The sequence below is a fragment of the Sarcophilus harrisii genome, chromosome 6 (assembly GCF_902635505.1).
Source record: "Sarcophilus harrisii chromosome 6, mSarHar1.11, whole genome shotgun sequence".
Taxonomy (NCBI): domain Eukaryota; kingdom Metazoa; phylum Chordata; class Mammalia; order Dasyuromorphia; family Dasyuridae; genus Sarcophilus; species Sarcophilus harrisii.
The window spans coordinates 213856859-213875271 of NC_045431.1; the positions used below are offsets into that span (position 1 = coordinate 213856859).

The following is an 18413-nucleotide window of genomic DNA, read 5'->3' on the forward strand; positions in this document are numbered from 1 at the left end:
AGTAAGTGCTTAATACATGCTTATACCTCCAAGTCTTATTTTTGCCAAGTTAAACAGATTCTATTACTTTTTTTTTTTCAATATCAAAACGCTTATTTTCCCGAATCCTTCAAATATCATTGCTGAAACTGATTCTTTTAGTATATAAGGATGTAGTTCCTCTGGAACAGGTGACTTAAGGGCAGCTGGGTACTCTTAGTATTGTTTTTTATTTTCCATTATCAGCTCCCTGTCAGTCATTTTTGCTTTATTCTTTCCAATGAAAAATTCTTCCCTTGAAGACTTTGATGAAGATAAAGTGTAATCTGCCAAACTTTTTGACAGAATAAAAGACAACATAAAATATTTAAGTTAGAAAAGTCATAAACATACATTTATTCAGGAAATACAATTATTAAAGAGTAGTTGATGTTTCAAATGATTTTCCCACATAATAAAATATCGACAACATGTATTCTTTTTAAATTCACACCAAGTCATGCTTATATTCTATTTAGTTAAGTCATTACCATCATTTCTATTAAATGCTGCAATATCAATATTAAATGTAAACAAAGTACTTTAACAAAGCTAATTTGAAAAATAGCAAAATAAAATAAAATCATGATGGTATCTTTTAAACACATTTGGATCTTCAGGTTGCACAAAACCAGACTACTGTTATTTAGTGATGAAAGAATTGAGTCATATAAAATTGTTTTGAAATTGTCAAAAAACATATTTCTCACTTGCATTCTTTTTGCTCTCCCAAATAGTGAGCATCTTTATTTTTATGTAAATATATGTATATACACACACAAATGAATATTATATATATGTGTGTGTGTGTGTGTGTGTGTGTGTGTGTATTTACACATACATAGCTATTACTGGAATTCATTTCTAGAGAAAAATATCCTCAGACATATTGCCATTGGCATGCTTCAGTTTAAAAAAAAAAAAAAGGTAGGCCCTAATCACTTTCAGTTAAAGAATGGCTGCTAAATAACTTTAGCAAATCCTAATTACTAATGATTTTTTAAAAACAATGGCAAGTTGTAGAAGATAATCACATTTACTACCAACTGAATTAATCTGAAGTTCCAGTCACAAAAAGTCCTGTGTACATAGGGTCCTGAAACAAGGGAAAAAAATAAATGCCTGCTTCTAGTCTTTTATTCTGTCCCATCTCCCTTTCACCAATTAATGCCTCTTAGAGTAAAAAGAAAAAAAAAATAAAAACTTCAGAGAAAAGCATCAATCTCCTTATTCATAAAGCTTACCCTGATTCCCCCGGTCATTAGTGATCTGACCTTCCCTAAGTTACCTTTTATTTACTTTTTCTGTGTAGATGCCCTATAACCTCTTATAAAGTCATGATCTTTGACAGCTAGGACTATCTTGCCTTCTGCCTGTACATACTACCTTGCACATAAATGGTGGGAACTTAATAATCATTTTTTGAATGTTTTTATTGTGACACCATGTTAAAATTTAATTTGTCAAGGAGTTCAAAGACCAAAGTTCTCTTTTCCTAATGTTCGTATCTGACATCTTTGTACTAGATGTTATCTATAACTAACCTCTGAGACCTAGGTTAAACTGAGAAGACTGAATTTAATGAGAACAAAATGCTACTACTACTCATGCTTAGCAGTAGCTCAAGTGAAACTACTGTACTTGGCTCCCTTTAAGCGATCTTTATTTTAAGAGTTACAAAAAGGTGCCAACCCACACAAAGAACAGATTGTGGATTACCGAAGAAGAAAAAAAATAGCTTACTCAACTTACTAAATTTCAACCCCAAAAAAGATTTAACTTGGCTGACAGAGTTGAAACAGCTGAGATGCTGAACCAGGAAGCCATAATTTATAATGAAATGTTGACACACCCTTAAAAACTATTGCAGCTGTAGCTATACTAAAATAAGATTTCTTTAGGGTATGCTTTCCCTGTAATGCAAGATATATAAGTTTTACAATAATATTATTGTTTTTATTTGCACCAATACCTCCTTTAATATATAAAACTCTACAACAAATATTTCTAATAATTTTCCACTTAAATTAAAATATGTCCATAATTCTATACTATTTTGGTCTCAACATTTTAAAACATCAGTTAATCCTGAAAAATATACAGTTTAACAACATGAGCTTACCAATACAAGAAACATTTTGTAGTGGACTAAAGACATATTCAACCATGCAATCCAGTGCTCAATACCTAACTGATAAATAACAATGTTGTGATTTATTCCTTACTATTAAAATCATTGGAAACTGGAATAAGGTTTAAAGACTCACAGTGCTAACAAACATGCAGAAAAAGTATACATTTCTAATTGTCCTTTAGAAATTTTACAAAATGCCAACTTTTTACAACAGGTCAGATAATTATGCAAAGTTTTCTCACCTTAGTTCAACATTTGATCTTCCTTTTAGTGTCTGTCATTTATTAGATTTAAGGAAAAAAAAAATCCTATCTAATATAATCTTTGACCAAAGAAGAATATACCTCTATTCTAATTTCAGTCTTTGAAAATTACCTTACCAATGTTGAAGGTATACTTATAGCTGCCTTTCAGAGAAACAGTGACAACCAGTGGACAAATGAATGAGGTATCCCCTTAAGTTTTCATCATTATTATCTGAATCATGATCAGTGTTGCACACTCCATTCTGAGATTCTCTGCCTGAGCAAAAAATCTGTCACTTGGACACATTATTGTGAATGAATAAATTAAAAATTAACTAACATTGTGAATACATACTTCTACTTTCCTTTCATTTAAAATCTTCATTCAAAGCTGGGTCAATAAAAAGTGTAACTTATTGGGCTAGTATGGCATTACTGCTTTTACTGTGTCTACTATTCTCCTTCCCTAAGAACACTGGCTCATGTCTACAAATGACAGGATTGCAACATATGAATTTATCTAAATAAAAATGAATGCCACCAAAAGAGAATAAAGAGATGCATGAAAAAGAGGAAGTTTGAAATAGCTCTTGTATTTTAAGACTTAAGATGTTTTGCTGAATACAAATTAGTTAGAAAGAGATGTAATCAAGGATAACACAATCAAATTGCATCTTCTTGTCCTACTATTCAAATATAATGAAAGAATAACACTTCTTAGGAATGATTGTTTCAGTTTTAAAAAATTTGCTTTTACAAATCAGTATAAATAAATATTCATTGCATATGTTCCAAATAATGGTAAAAAACCTCAAATGTCATATTGAGTTAAAATTGCATAAATTATATATGTGTTCATCAAATAGTGATGTTAGTCCTGACTATGTAATATAGATTGTGATGAACTGTGATTTCTGATGGGATGCTTCATTTCTTGTAAAACTATAAAGAAACTTCACAGGTTAAAAAAATAGCAAAAAAGAGTCAAAAGACCTGTTACCTTTAAATAAGCAGTCAAACGAAGCTTTTAAAAATTATGAATGTAAAAGTACACTTTAATATTTAAAAAGCATTTTTTTTAAAAGTCTATAACAACTTTATGACAAAAACTGCATTTGAAAAAGGTTTGTAAAAAGAGCTGGACAGAACTGCCCTCATTGCCTTTTACTTTTCTTATCAGAAAAAAAGGGAAAGCTTTTCTTTAACCATAAATGATATTAAGACAGGTGTTTATAAAATGGTAAATACTATTTTATGAGAACTTTTTTTTATACAATCCCGGTCAGTGCAGCCCTCAGTAGGTCCTAAGTAAAACTTTTAGCTAAATGCAAAATGGAATACAAAGTTTATTAATACGGGGTATGAAGAGTATATTAAGTCTGTTGCCTACGTTTTGCTGACCTCATTTTTTCAAACCTTGATTCCATCTCTTCTAAGACTTTAGGTGTATATCGCACAACTAATTTAACTTTTCCTTGTGCTGCTTTTAGCAGTTCCACAGCTTTTTCATGGTGTTCCCCTTCAACACTCTAAAAAAATAAATAAATAAAACAATTAGCAGGAAATCCTAAAAACATTAAAACATTTCAATGACATTATTTTAAGATTATAAACACAGGTCAATTCACTACCTACAATTTTCATTAAGAAATATTTTGCTCGACAAAATTCTCAACCTTAGTATTCATGATTAATTCTGAAATAGGAAAATAACAAGTTTCTTGACTGTTGCTAAGTCAGAGATCAAGCATGCAATGTTTCATAATTTCTGTTTCTGTATCTGGCCAAGTCACATGTTCATGTTAATGTTTGTCCTACACATTCAAAACCAAAATCAGATCTCAAAGAATCATACTTATTATTGCTAATTTACACTGTTAAATGAGTGTTTTCACTTATGATATTTTTCAAAAGGCCTCTGGACCACTAGTTTTCTAATCTTTATAATGCACCATAAAAATTTCTTTGCATTTTCCTCAAAATTAATTCTCTAAATTTCTATGAACAAATTACACCCTCATGTGGTCACAACACATTATTGCAACTGTAAAGAAAGATTCCTACCACTCCATTAACCGATAGGAGTTGATCCCCACGTTTCAGTCCCCCATGTCTGTCAGCTATACCACCAGGAATAATCCGAGAAATGTAGATGGGAGAGTTTTGCTCTTTGCCTCCCATTATATTGAATCCAAGTCCCTCTTCAGTTTTTGGTAATTCAACAACTCGAGGATGAGAATGTCCTTCACTGGCAGCAAAGGCAGCAACAGTAGCCTGAAAGAAGAATACTTTGACTCTCATATTTACATATAAAAATTTACATAGTAGAATAGTCCACTATCAGTTTAATGGGACAAAGAACCATGAGGGTCATTTTCTTGATGTGATGTTAAATAGACCAAATTTTTTTAGCGACTTGTGCGGGAAAGTCTAAAAATCAACTAGCACATCCCACCTAGCACTTTGGAGAGAGTAAGCAAAAAGTACTAGGGGAAGTGGATACCCTCTAAAGGAGGGTACAGATTCTTGGATTGTAAAGTCACTGTTATATTTTACTGCTCCCCCCCCCCCCCCCCGCAATTTGTGTGGAGGTTTACAGAACTGGGCTTTAATACCAGCATGTACCAGCTATGATAATTGATACACTAAGTCATTTAATCTCTGACAACATCAATTTCCTGATTTGTCATAGGATGAAAGCTAGACTTATGATTTCATCAACATAAAGGATTTTCAAGTGAGGAAACTCCTACTAATGCTGGTCAACACCTTCTCTGAAACTTAGAGTATTAAGAGTATTGCACTGAAAGGATGCTGAGAATATTAAATGACTTATCCAAGGTCATCATAGCCAGAATGGGTCTGAAGCAGGCCTGGAGCTCAAGTCTTGACTTCGAGGTGTTCTCTCTAACCCTACAATGCATCTCAAATGGGGACAATACCTCTAGTATTCTCTCACTCAATTTTCTAGGATCAAATGAAAAAAAGTGCTCTGCAAACCTTAGAAGGGAACCTACAAGTCTGCTGTTTACAAAGTACTTTCTTCCCAACTATCATGTCAGCTAAGTAGTCCAAATTATTAATCATTTTCCTTCCAGAGAAAGTGAAGTTTTAAAATGAGGTCAACTGTCCAAGCTGAGAGGTTTCAGAGCTGAGAATTCTAGTTATGTCATTTTCATTATATTAACATGGTCTTTTTTGAATATTTTATGTAGTCTTCTCAAAGACAGGAGTTTGTATTGCCTTTCCCCAATGTATACCAAATAAGTGATAATGAAAGTGAATTATCACCACTCGTTTATTGTGTTCATTTCAGGACCATATAGTCCTGTACAGTAATGACTATATGGTCATTAATTCCTGAGCTACTACTAGAAGTGAAAGAAGGGATCAATGATTAACTATGTTTCTAAACATTAGAGCTAAAATGAAGGCTTTACTGTCTTTTTAAATATTACTCTAATCCTTTTTCAAATGAATATGAAAAGGAGACTAAACTTGAGGTAGAGTGAAAATTATACACACCCATACAAGTATCTGCACATACAAACACACATGGAATGGCCAGCCAGTCAAGGCAGATGATATGGCCAATTAATTGACAAATATTTAAGGAAGGAAACTAAGTGGCACAATGGATAAGAGTGCTGGGTCTGGGGACAGGGAGACTCATCCTCCTTAAATCTGGTCTCAGATACTCAGAAGCCTTGTGACCCTAGGCAAGTCATTTAACCTAGTTTGCCATGACAATAAATACCTAGAAAAATTTATGTAGAATAAGTTTAAATATAAACATAAAGGTAATAGTTAAATACAAGGTGTTTGGGGAGTAGGACAATAGAAGATGGGGAGAAGATGGGGAAAGGCTTCCTGAACAAAGTATCTGAGCTGCATTTTTAAGGAAGACAACCACTCTGAAGGGAATGTAAGACAGAAGTTGTTTCTAGACACATGATATAGTCAGTTGTGTTGTAAGTGAATTGAAGAATATGGGAGGGAGAATCATATCCAATAGGATTAGAAAGATATTTTGAGGCTAAACAGAATTAATATGTCATCATAGAGGAAACTGCAAGCCACTAGAATTGACAGAGTAGGGAAAAAATGTGGTTCAAAAAGCTCTTAAGGAGAATTATTTTGCAAGTTTCATAGGCAGAAGGCACTGGAGTTGTTACAGACTTGGGAGGGAGGGAAGGAGAAAATCTGTTGCAATAATGGAGGTGAGGTGCTAAGATGCTGAGGGGTTGGCTATATGGGTAGAGTGAAGTTGTCAAGTAGAAATAGCAAATTTTGGTAACTAATAGGACATATGGGGTCAAGGAGGTCGAGGACAAGGTGAGGCTGAGATAACAAACCTGAGACACTAGAAAAACAGTGCTATCTTTGAAATAGAGAAGTTTTGGAAGAGGAGAAGGGTTAGGAGGAAAACTACTGATTTCAGCTTTAGACAGATTGAACTTAAGATAGTCTCCAACCCATCCAATATGAAATGTCAGAGAAACAACTAGTGGTAGAAGACAAAAGCTAGAGGGGAGGTATTATGGGCCAGAACTCTGAACTTGAAACAAGGATGCTTACAAGGTACTAAGTGGAATTGATGAGACAATGGTTATCTAATTTAGCATGGTTCAATATGATTGATTTAATCATACAACAAATAATGGTTTCCTAGTGATATGATGATTGGTTTATACTCAGTGTGGAGCATATAAGCAGGGGCTGAGAGCCACAGAGGAGAAGCTTTCAGAGGGCAGAGAAGACATTTCTCCACTGAGACCAAGGCTGGTCTGAAAGGCTCTCCAGAAAGCTGCCCAGCCCCAGAAGGAGATAATAAAAGAATCTGGACTATAAGAAAGCTAACTGGGCCCCAGGAAAGGAGACAAGACTTTGAAAGAGATAATAAAGGATTTGGACTTTAACCCTTGGCTACTCTTGTGGTGATTACTGAACTGAAAGGAAGGCTGCTCCCAGAGACCTCAAGAAAACCGAAACAACAAGAAGGGGCTGGAACTAAATAACTTATCTCTAGAAATAAAGGCAAAGATAGATTTATATCTAGTTTCACCCATACATATATATGCACACGTACACACAAATATATCTAGGAGTCATCTGCATAGAGATGACAATTAAATACATGAGATTGTTATGTTACAAAGAAACTACAGACATAGAAGTTATTTGTATAATGTTAGAGAGAGACCTAAAAGGGGGAGGAGAAGACTGCCAACAGAATACTGGGGACATTAAATGAATTGATGAGCCAGCAAAGGAGACCGAGGAGCAGTGGCTTGGTCAGAGAGAAGACAAACCAGAAGAGAATAATGCCATGAAAATCCACAGAGAAGAGAGTATCCAGCAGGAAAGGGTGGTCAATAGAGTCACTTTCAGTTAAATGACGAGGATGGAAGCCATATTGGAAAGGGCCAAGGAAGGCAATTTTTTCAAGGACTCTGCCTGAGAAAGAGAAAGACAGAAGACAAATGTTTGAAGGGATGAAGGGGTCTGAGAGAAATTTCTTCTTTTTCTTTTTTTAAAGGAGAGATGAGATTTTGGCATGCATGTTTCAAGACAGAATGGAAGAAAATAGTGGAAAGTTCAAAGAGAAAAAAAGATGAATGATGTTGTAATTTTCTGGAGAGAATGGGATCAAATGCAGATGTAGAGGCCCTGGTCAGGAAAAAAGCCACTTCATTGCCAGAGAATGGGAGGAAGACAGAGTGTGAGAGGATATCAAAACACTTTGAGATCTTAATACATCCTATCACTTTCCTCTTCCAATATGAAAACATGTTTTAATACATTCCCTTTACATTATAATTCTATTATTTTCCTAGTATAAATATCTAGCTTTTATCATGACATATCATTTTGGGTGGCTAAAAACTTTTACCTTGGCAGTAGCATTAGCTCTCACTTCAGGACTACTGCTGATATCCACAGTTTCATAAACATGTTCATATACCTGGAAAACCAAAAGTCATTTGAGGTAATTTTTACTTAATTTTAGAACATTTTAAAAACCTACATTTAACTATGCATAATCTAGTTTTATATTAGTCAAGCACATTTATCAAGTTATTTTATATTGAAATTTTATATTTAAAATGTTAAATATAGAAAATATTGCCTTGCAAGAGTAACTAACTGGCTTAAGTTTTCAACTTCAGCAAATATCAATGACAAAGGTATTTTAGTCAAACTTCTCACCTCTCTTACAGCATTGCAGAACTCACTTTGAAGGACTCTTTGCAAAGCCTGAAGTTTTTGTGGTGGTACTTCCCCACTCCTTTGTAGTTTTTCTAATAATTCAATTGCTCTACAAATATCTGCAGGTTAAAAAAAAAAAATACAAGCACACACGCCTTAAAATAGTTTCTCTAAATGTATACTTAACAATTTTATAAATTAATAGGCTGCACCAACAGAAATTGACTAATAACTGATTTTTTATAGAGCACTTTAACATTTGTAGAACATCAGATACATTAACGCATCTTAAACAACTGTGAGGTAGATATTATTATATCTACAAATATGGACATGAAGGTTCAAAGAGGTTAAGGAATTGCTCATCGTTACATGGGAATAGTTAGTTTGGGAAACAGAATTTGGACTTGTCTTTCTGATTCCAAATTTAGCAGCATATCCAACATGCTACACTGTCTCTTGATAGTTAAAAAACTAAAATGTGGAAAAGGTTGTATCCTTCCTTTTCATTTGTATATGAAAATTAGAGGGAATTCTAAGATGTCCAATAAGATTAGGGAAAAATGCTGATTAAAAAAAAACACCAAACTGATGACACTAGTGTAACATCTGGAATATATAGCACCTGTGAGACAAGGTAAAATGGACAATTCTGATTACATCAAATGTACTTAAGACTAGGAAAGAAATAGATGATCAGGAAAAAACCCCCAAAACTTCCCTCCTCCTCCCTGCTGCAGGAAGGAAAGAAGGTAAGAGAGAAAATTAAAGTTCTTTAATTAAAAAAAAAAATGAGGAAAGGAAAAGTCCCCTTGTAAAACAGTATTTGTTTTCAGAAGAAAAAACTAGGAACTTAGTGTAGAGAGATGACAATACCAATGTTTCAAAAAAAAAAAAAAATTCATAGTCTAGCAAGAACAAAATTTCTTTTGGACAATGGAGTCAGTCAATATTAATTTTATGCTTATTATTAACAGACCAGACACCTGTACAGTATAAGTATAAATTACTTTCATTTCCCAAGGAAAGAAGATAATTAAGTGGGAAAACTCAATTAAAATACACTCTCAAGTGTATATATGTATTGTAATTGTTATACAAAGATCATGTATCCCCAAGACATGTTCTCTGGGTTATTTGACAATAATGATGGTGAATATGCATTCAATGTCCTAGACTAATTCACTTGGAAATAGATGGCTACCTGAAGCAAGTGGAATGATTTAGCTTATATAAACATACATCTTGGCATAAATGGAGGTGGCCCCTATGGAAATGCATTTAAGTGCATCTTAACAGTTTAAATGTTTAATAAGCTAAATAAGAATATATTTTATCCTTTCACCTCTACTTGGATAGTTCTCCATCTAAATTTCATCAAGTAGGGATGAACAATGTCCATTTAAACCTGAGCCTTTTGCTGATATTAGGAGAAGGGAAGTCCAAAGGCATTTTGCCCTTTCAATTCAGGGAGTAGGGCAGGAAACACAGAGGAAAGAGTGGTGGATTTAGAGTCAAAAGGCTTCAACATGAATCCTGACTCCGCTATTCACCTCCTGTGTGACAATGGGAAATAAATATCTCTTTAGTGCTAAGTACCTGGTTTTTAAAGCGAGGGGTTTGGATTATATGGCCTCTAAGGTCCCTTCCAGCTCAACATCTACAATTCTATGAGTCTAAATCATGAATTTGCTATTACTTGTTTCACTTCACTACTGGGGATTTCCTTTATAGGATTAGCAAGGATGTCTTTGTGCTCTCAGCTGGAATGCAGCCATGTATACATTCAATTGAGAATCTCAGAGACAAAAAGGCAGATCATAATTTTTTTACCTCAACTTTAGAGGATTAAAAACTGAATTTATGCTAATTAAATTTAATGGCAGTAAGATCCCTTTCATCCTAATTTTCCTAGCAATAAACTATTATTCAGGATGGCTGGTAAATGGGGATTTCTGGTTACTCAAGTATTGTAGTTAAGTTACCATATTTGGTGCGTATATTAACTAGTATTAGTATACAATAAAATATATTCCATTAAAACTATGATGAACATGACTTGAGCATGTACTATTTGCAGAATTAAATCTGTTTTGATGATTCAAAATGCACTTTCAGACTACAAAGGACTCAAGTCATCATTACAAACATCAGTTATCACTGTATTATAGATGGGTAGATGCAGCAGTTAAAAAGAATTAAGTTTTCTAAAATTCCAGGTAACAGTTTACTATAATTTGATTTTCTTGTCATGACAAATTGCTATCACTAACAATTCAATGATATCTTTTGCCACTCTATTATCATTTGAAACAAAAGAGCAGAGACAAAACTGAATAGGAGAAAGTCATCATTACCAAAAATAGATGCTAGAGGTGATGCTACATGCAATTATTCTCTCCAGTACTTAAAAATACAAATGAACAATTACTGCCAACATGTTAGAATTCTAAAATTATCTTTAAAAAAACCAAACAAACAAACAAAAAAACCTACCTACTCCTATTTGACACCACAGATTAGTTCCCTGGCATAAAGCATAGTAGTTTTATACCAAGGAAAGGGATGTTATAGTCTTGTGTTTTAGGTAAACCTGCTAAGAGCATTAAGTCTTCTGGAAAAATGGATTTTTTAATTAATAGGGTGGTGGAATAGGGATGGGTGAAGGGATAAAGACCTTCCTTTAGCCTCCAGTAAAGCACATAAAATGTTCTAAAAAGTACCTAAATAATGAGCACAAGAATAATAAGAGATTAAGTGTTTTTAAGGTGAGGAAAGAGCAAAATATTTTTATATATTATGGTGAGAACCTGCAAATTCACTTATGTAGAAATTTCCTTAAACTCTCTACCCCAAAGAAGTATGAGACCTTTTTTGGAACTTAAGAGAGTTTTCTGGAGCAAGAACTTGCTCAGTGTCACAAAGCTATTATGTATTAGAAGTGGATTTTGAATCCGTGTCCTTCTGTGAAGCCTTTAGTTTTTATTTTAACTACTAAACACAACACCCTAAAATATGCTCTATATCCTTAAGAGATTAAATCTACTTAAAATTTTGGAAGCATAATTCGGAGGATAATTTTAATGCCTATTCTATTTTTATTACTACAAAAAAAGTTAATTTCTGCATTTTTGATGTTAATCGAGCTCCAAAAATAGACAAACCCAGAATTTTGCCTAAATGTGTTTAAAAAAGTTCTGTTTAACATAATAATATACAAAAATTTTTTAGAGTATTTTAAAATCCTCTAACACTATCCAAACAAGGTAAATTTCAATTTACTCAAATAATCTTATTTCACCTACACTTCACAAACAATTTTTTCCTGGTCCAAAGTCATCAACCAACTCCAGATAGGTGGTATGGGAAAAATAAGGCTACAAGGAAGCTGATCTTTGCTCCTTGGGAACTTAACTCTAACCCAGCTAAGATGAGTCATGTGGCCTCATCCACTGCTCAATGGTTCTCCAATGTTAAGAACACTCAGAAAATAATACCCGCCTTTTCCTGTAACTCTATGATTCTATCCTTTTCAGGCCAGGGAATCACTGACCTCTTAAATAAAAGATAGTCTTTATGAAGTGTGTGGTTTGAGTAACTGTTAAGCGAATTTGTAGGTCTGGGAGTGATGTATATAGTTGGGTAAATTAGGTAATGTCTACCTACTCTGTATGATTTAATAGAAGTGTTATGTGTATACCCAGACTGTGCAAAAATGGACAAAATATTTGATATTTATGTGTGGCTGAAAGGAAGAAATGTAATCTGTTCTCAATGTTCAGATTCTGTGTGTGTGTTTCAGTGCATCTGGGGAGTACAGAGGGTAGTTTATATTTAGTAGCTATATTAAGATTGTAGTGTGAATTCCTGCATGTTGGGAAGGGGAATGAGTTTATATATGAGAGTATGTGTATATATGTGTGTGTGTGTGTGTGTGTGTACACACACACATACACAGATATTAATGTCTCCAAATCCTGGCTCAGTCACCAGAAATAACAGCTAGCATTTATAGAGCCTTTTGAGGTTTGTGAAACACTTAACAAATATAATTTCATTTCATCTTCATAACAAGTGTGGGAGGTAGGTATTGGTTTGCAAATGAGGAAATTTACAAATGAGGAAACTGAAGCAGACAGGAGTCCAGTGACTTGCCAAGGGTCACACAGCCACTAAGTCTATGGGACAGGATTTGAAGCTGGGTCTTCCTGACTCCAGGTCAGAGTATCTATCTACTGGACCATTTACGTAGCCAGCTGGTTCAGTGAAAAAGGTGGGAGAACTGGCACTACCCAGGTGTGCCAGTAGCCCTGTACTCTGTAATAACCTGTGTAGTTTTAGTCAAATTACTTTACCTCAATTTCCTCACCCCCTAACCGCGAAGAAATGAACTAGAGGAACCATAAGATCCCTTTCGATTTTAAATCTATGATTCTAGGAAATCACCTGGGGTTACAAAGGACAGGAGGCTATACTACAGCCCAATGTGTCTGGACTGTGAGAGCTTGTTGCACAAACAAGCAGCATGCTTGTATGCATGCAGAGATTTGTATGTACATGCACACAAAGCCTGGATGAGAGCTTGTATGCATGCAGAGATTTGTATGTACATGCACACAAAGCCTGGATGAGAGCTTGTATGCATGCAGAGATTTGTATGTACATGCACACAAAGCCTGGATGAGTGCGTGTATGCATGTGGCGATTTGCACAAACACATGCATGCTCACGCCCACAAGGGCTGGATACGTTCGTATGCATATGGAATTTGCATATGTACATGCATGCACATAAAGGGTCTATTTGAGGAGTGGAGGTTAACAGATAGTTAGCAAAAAAATCTTGGCGCCTGTAGCCCTTAGTTTGCCTGGTTGTAAGAACTTCATCTGCTCGCTGCTTGTTTATTGGGCTGTGTGATTCCTTGTCAGGAGGTGAATGTATGCACATATAATGTGTCAGTGTTAGTGAGGAGCTGCCCTGCTGAGTACACCGAGCTCCAGGTTGGCCTTCTCGTTGTACAGATTAGGAAACTGAGTCTCAGAGCAGTTCAGTAACTTGCGCAGAGAATGAGCGGCGGCGCTCTTACACTGACGCCAAAGCCAAGATTCTTTCTAAAGTCACTCTTCCCACCGGGCAAAGGAGGGGGAAAAGGCAGGCCGTGCTCGCCTTAACCCGTCTCGTTGGCGCCCGTACCGGGGTGAGTGAGGAGCCGGAGGCCCGAGGTGCTCCTAGCCGGCGGAGACTCCCTAGGTCGGCGCTGCATGGGTCAGGGGGTTTGACAGGGTCCCGGGTCTCGGCCCCCGGCCCGGGCGCACGTCACTCCAAGCCAGGGGTGGGCGTGCCCGGATTCCACCGGCCCCGCCCCGGTTCCCAAGCCCCCGGCCGGGCCGTCCCAGCTAGGCCTTCCTCCCGCCCGGATCCCTCCCGTGCCCCTCCTCAAGGAAAGGCTCCTAGCCGCCCCCGCCTTCTCCTCCTCCGACCTCCCCGAGGGCCCAGCGCTCACCCCGCTCCAGTCTCACAGGTTCCCCCAATGCTGCCATCTTCTCCCCCCGCGCGCAGCCCGACGGGAAATGATGACAAACGACGGGCTCACTGCGTGCCTAGGTAACGTCCCCGAGGGAGGGGGGCCTTGAGAGCGGAGGGGAAAAGAAGCGAGAGAAAAGATCGCGAGATCTCTCTGGGGCGGGGCTACGGGCTCGCCAAAACACGCACGGGGACACGTGTGCGCATGCGTCGTCCGGCTTATCTCTTTGGTGGTGGTCAGTTAACAAATCTCCTGGGCTACGGCTTGTTTTCTCTTACCTCGCTCCCCGAGGGGACGACAAATTCGGAGTCAGTCAGAAAGACGTAGATTTAAGTCCCGCCCCTGACGCATTCTGACTGCCACCGTGGGCGAGCCTCAGTTTGCTTACCTGTGAAATGGGAATAATGCTTCCTGTCCTCCCCAGAGAGCGGTTCTGAGGAGCAAAGCGGAGTGTCCTCAGGTGTCCCAAAAGTGTTAGTGCATTTTGAGCTTTGATCGACTTAGAACCATGCTAAGCCTTTTGGGCCATCCCGTGCATCTATATATAGCTGGGAAACTACTCTACAGACGGGGTGACGTCAACACGTATCATACGCGCACCGCATATATTACATGTAATAGATAAACACTCCGTATGTAACATGTAAGCAATGCAGCTAGCTTTACTTAGGTAAACCTGCACTATACGTGTTATGCGCATACGTAATGCATAACGTGGGAACCTGAGAGCCTTAGAGCGCCGCGCAGTCTCAGCTCGACATTGTTCTGGGGAAATCATCTGACTTGGGAGAGTTCTGAGCCGAGCAAGACCGAACGGCGAGCACGCATGCGTGCACGGCATTTACTCAGAGACCGGGGAGCTCCCGGGACCGATGACGTCATCGGCCCAAGTTTCTCCCCCCCTCCCCCACCCCCATCACTCCATCACTTGTTAGAGGAGGTGAAGGAGAGGGGACGGGAGGGAGAAACAGAGACACACACGCACACATGCAGAGAGACACACAGAGAGAAGAAAAACGAGGAGACAGAGAGAAAGAGACAAAGAGAGGGAACTGAGAGACAGAGGCGTGCCCATCTTACAGGCAGGCGGTGTCTCTGCAGCGTGTCTACCCTAATCCTCAGCCTGACCGACTTTTTTGATGAAAAGTTTGTAAAAAGCCCCGTTGAGCGCCACGGTCAGCCAGCGTCAGAGCCGTTTTGGGGTTTCAGCCATTGTACGTGTCTCTGTGTCTCTCTCTCTGTCTCTCTGTTTCTCTCTCTGTCTCTGTCTCTGTGTCTCTTTCTGTCTCTATCTCTTTCTCTGTCTCTCTCTGTCTCTCTGTCTCTGTTTCTCTTTCTGTCTCTGTCTCTCTCTCTGTCTTTGTCTCTCTCTCTGTCTCTTTCTGTCTCTATCTCTTTCTCTGTCTCTGTCTCTATCTCTTTCTCTGTCTCTTTCTGTCTCTGTCTCTATCTCTTTCTCTGTCTCTCTGTCTCTGTTTCTCTCTGTCTCTTTCTCTATCTCTTTCTCTGTCTCTCTCTGTCTCTCTGTCTCTGTCTCTCTGTCTCTATCTCTTTCTCTGTCTCTTTCTGTCTCTCTCTGTCTCTATCTCTTTCTCTGTCTCTCTGTCTCTGTCTCTGTCTCTCTCTGTCTCTTTCTCTCTCTCTGTCTCTCTCTGTCTCTGTTTCTCTGTCTCTTTCTGTCTCTATCTCTTTCTTTGTCTTTCTCTGTCTCTCTCTGTCTCTCTCTGTCTCTGTCTGTCTCTCTGTCTCTGCTTGTCTGTCTGTCTCTGTGTCTTTCTTTCCATCCATACACACTTTACACTCATATATAACACATATACTATGGGTTACATAAGTGAACCTCTCTATAACGCTTATATGTTACACCAGCAGTGCACATATGTAACATGGAACATTAATATTGTCCACGTCACATACCTAAGCGTTTGAGGCAGGATTGACATTTGGGCCTTCTGACTCCAGAACCAGTAATCTATTCACCGAGTCACTTAGTGGTCTCTGCAAAACTTTTTTTTTTTCAAGTGTTATAAACAAACTTCTGGGTTTGAACAGCACTTTTGCCTTCAAACCAGCTAAATCAAAGCACTTCTTCACAGTAGAATTCAACAAATTTGATTAAGCACCAGAATCATAATTAGAAATTTTTGCACCCCAGCCAATATAAACACACATACAGGGCACTCCCGGAACAAGAGGCACCAGAGGTGCCTTCAGCCGAGAGAGGCTGAGGAGTCCAATACCACTCCATGGTGGGAGAGATGGAGAACTTGGGGACAAGGTAGGGCTGCTGCTTAGGACTGAGAGATTTTTGTCTTGCCAAACTGTACCATTTTATAATCTTCTCCTTTTCTTCTTCCTCCTCCTCTTCTTCCTCTTCTTCCTCCTCCCCCTCTTCCTACTCCTTAGTCTTCTTGCTGCTTCTTCTCTCCTCCTCCTTCTCCTTCCCCTATTCCTCCCCTCCTCCCCTCCTCTCCCACTCTTCCCTCTCCTCCCCTTCCTCCTTCCCTTTTTCCCCTCCTCCTCTTTCTCCTTCTTCTCCTCCCTCTTCCCTCCTTCCCCCTCTTCCTCCTCCTTTCTCCTCCTCTTTTTTTCTTCCTCCTCCTCCTTCTTTCTCCTTTTCTTCCTTCTGCTCCTTTTCCTCCTTCCTCCTCCTCCTCCTCTTCCTCCTTCTCCTCCTCCTCCTCCTCCTCCTTTTCCTGTTCCTCCTCCTCCTCATAAGTATATTTTGTTTTTTTCCCAATTATATGTAATGATAATTTTCAATATTCAATTTTAAAAAGATTTTGAGGTCCAAAATTTTCTCCTTCCCTTCCCCATTCCCCAAAATGGCAAGCAATCTGATATAGATTTCCACATCAGTCATGTTGTAAAAGAAGAATACAATAAAGGAAAAACCATGAGAAAGAAAAAAACAAAATCAAATTTTGAAAAGTGAAAATCATATGCTTTGATCTGTATCCAGTCCCATAATTCTTTCTCTGGATGTGGATGGCATTTTCCATCCCAAGTTTTTTAGAATTGTCTTGGATCACTGTATTGTTAAGAAGAACTAAGTCTATCATCATAAATCTTGCTAATACTGCGTACAAAGTATAATGTTTAATACGGTGTATAATATACAACACTATATATGCTCTTTTCACTCAACATCAGTTCATCTAAATCCTTGCAGGTTTTTCTGAAATCTTTCTGTTCATCATTTCTTATAGCACAATAATATTCCATTACATTCATATACCACAATTTGTCTAGCCATTTCCTAATTGATGGGCAATCCTCTCAAATTACAATTCTTTGTCACCACAAAAAGAGCTGTTGTAGTTTCCTTCTTTGACCAATTATTCTTGCTAACCAGCTGCTGAACTCTCATGTTCACACTGCTGAAATAGTCTAGGTGCTATCAGTATCCCTTAAATTCAATGTCTTGTATCACAGACTTGATTTCTGAACTATAGTTACAGTTTATTAGACACCTCCTATATCTACAATTCTGTTAACATAAAGTTGGTAGGCAATGTTCTCTTTGATTTCCAGTTTCCCAGCATCCTTGGTATACATTAAGAATCACTGTAAAAATCACACATTAGAAATTTTCTCAAAAATGAGACTTTCATCTTTACCTTGTACTTGTAACATTAGATTTTAATCTCATTGAGGGCAGGGACTGCATTTTCTTCTTTTTGTGTCCCCCCCCCCCCAGCACTGTGCCTAGAACATAGAAGATGCTTAATGTATATTTATTAACTGACTATCTGATTTATTAAGTCCACTAACCTCAAGATTCTGGTTCAAGGTTGGGAATTAAAGGTACTTCATTCAGTTCATCATTAATAAATGAAATCAAGATTTAGAATCAAATGTGGCAGAAACTAACTAGGTCATAGATTCAGAAACATGAATTAAAACTTGGATGGACTCTTAGAAGTTGGTGAAGAAATATTTTCTACCTTAGTAAAAAGACTAAAATGATCTGACAGGTTGGGTAAGCTTGGATAAGGAGGCAGATTTGGGTTTAGTCAATCAGCCAATTTATTGATGGATTGATATTTGCTGCTAGCTCATCTAAAGATCTAAGGTCTCACAGTAGGCAGAAGAGTTCAGAGTCAAACTCAAGTCTCCTGGCAGTTAGTTTATTTTTCATTACAAACCAGGTAACAAAAGTGTCATTTACCAGGAAAAAACTTGAGAAAACCACATTGTTGTTATTATTGTTAATTAAATTAATGAATTTTTTTAACTGAGGCAACTGGGATTAAATGACTTGTCCAGGGTCACATAGCCA

At 37.5% G+C, this 18413-nt stretch overlaps 1 protein-coding gene across 1 annotated transcript; it reads right to left on the reverse strand.

Moving 5' to 3' along the window:
- Window positions 1-345: 345 nt before the first annotated feature.
- On the reverse strand, window positions 346-14237 carry LIN7C (lin-7 homolog C, crumbs cell polarity complex component). Its single transcript, XM_003773649.4, has 5 exons — window positions 14111-14237; window positions 8608-8726; window positions 8291-8362; window positions 4462-4671; window positions 346-3926 (listed from the first exon to the last, which is right to left on the reverse strand). The coding sequence occupies exons 1-5, from the start codon at window positions 14145-14147 to the stop codon at window positions 3771-3773; spliced, it is 594 nt and encodes a 197-aa protein (XP_003773697.1). The 5' UTR covers window positions 14148-14237; the 3' UTR covers window positions 346-3770.
- Between the last annotated feature and the right edge of the window lie 4176 nt (window positions 14238-18413).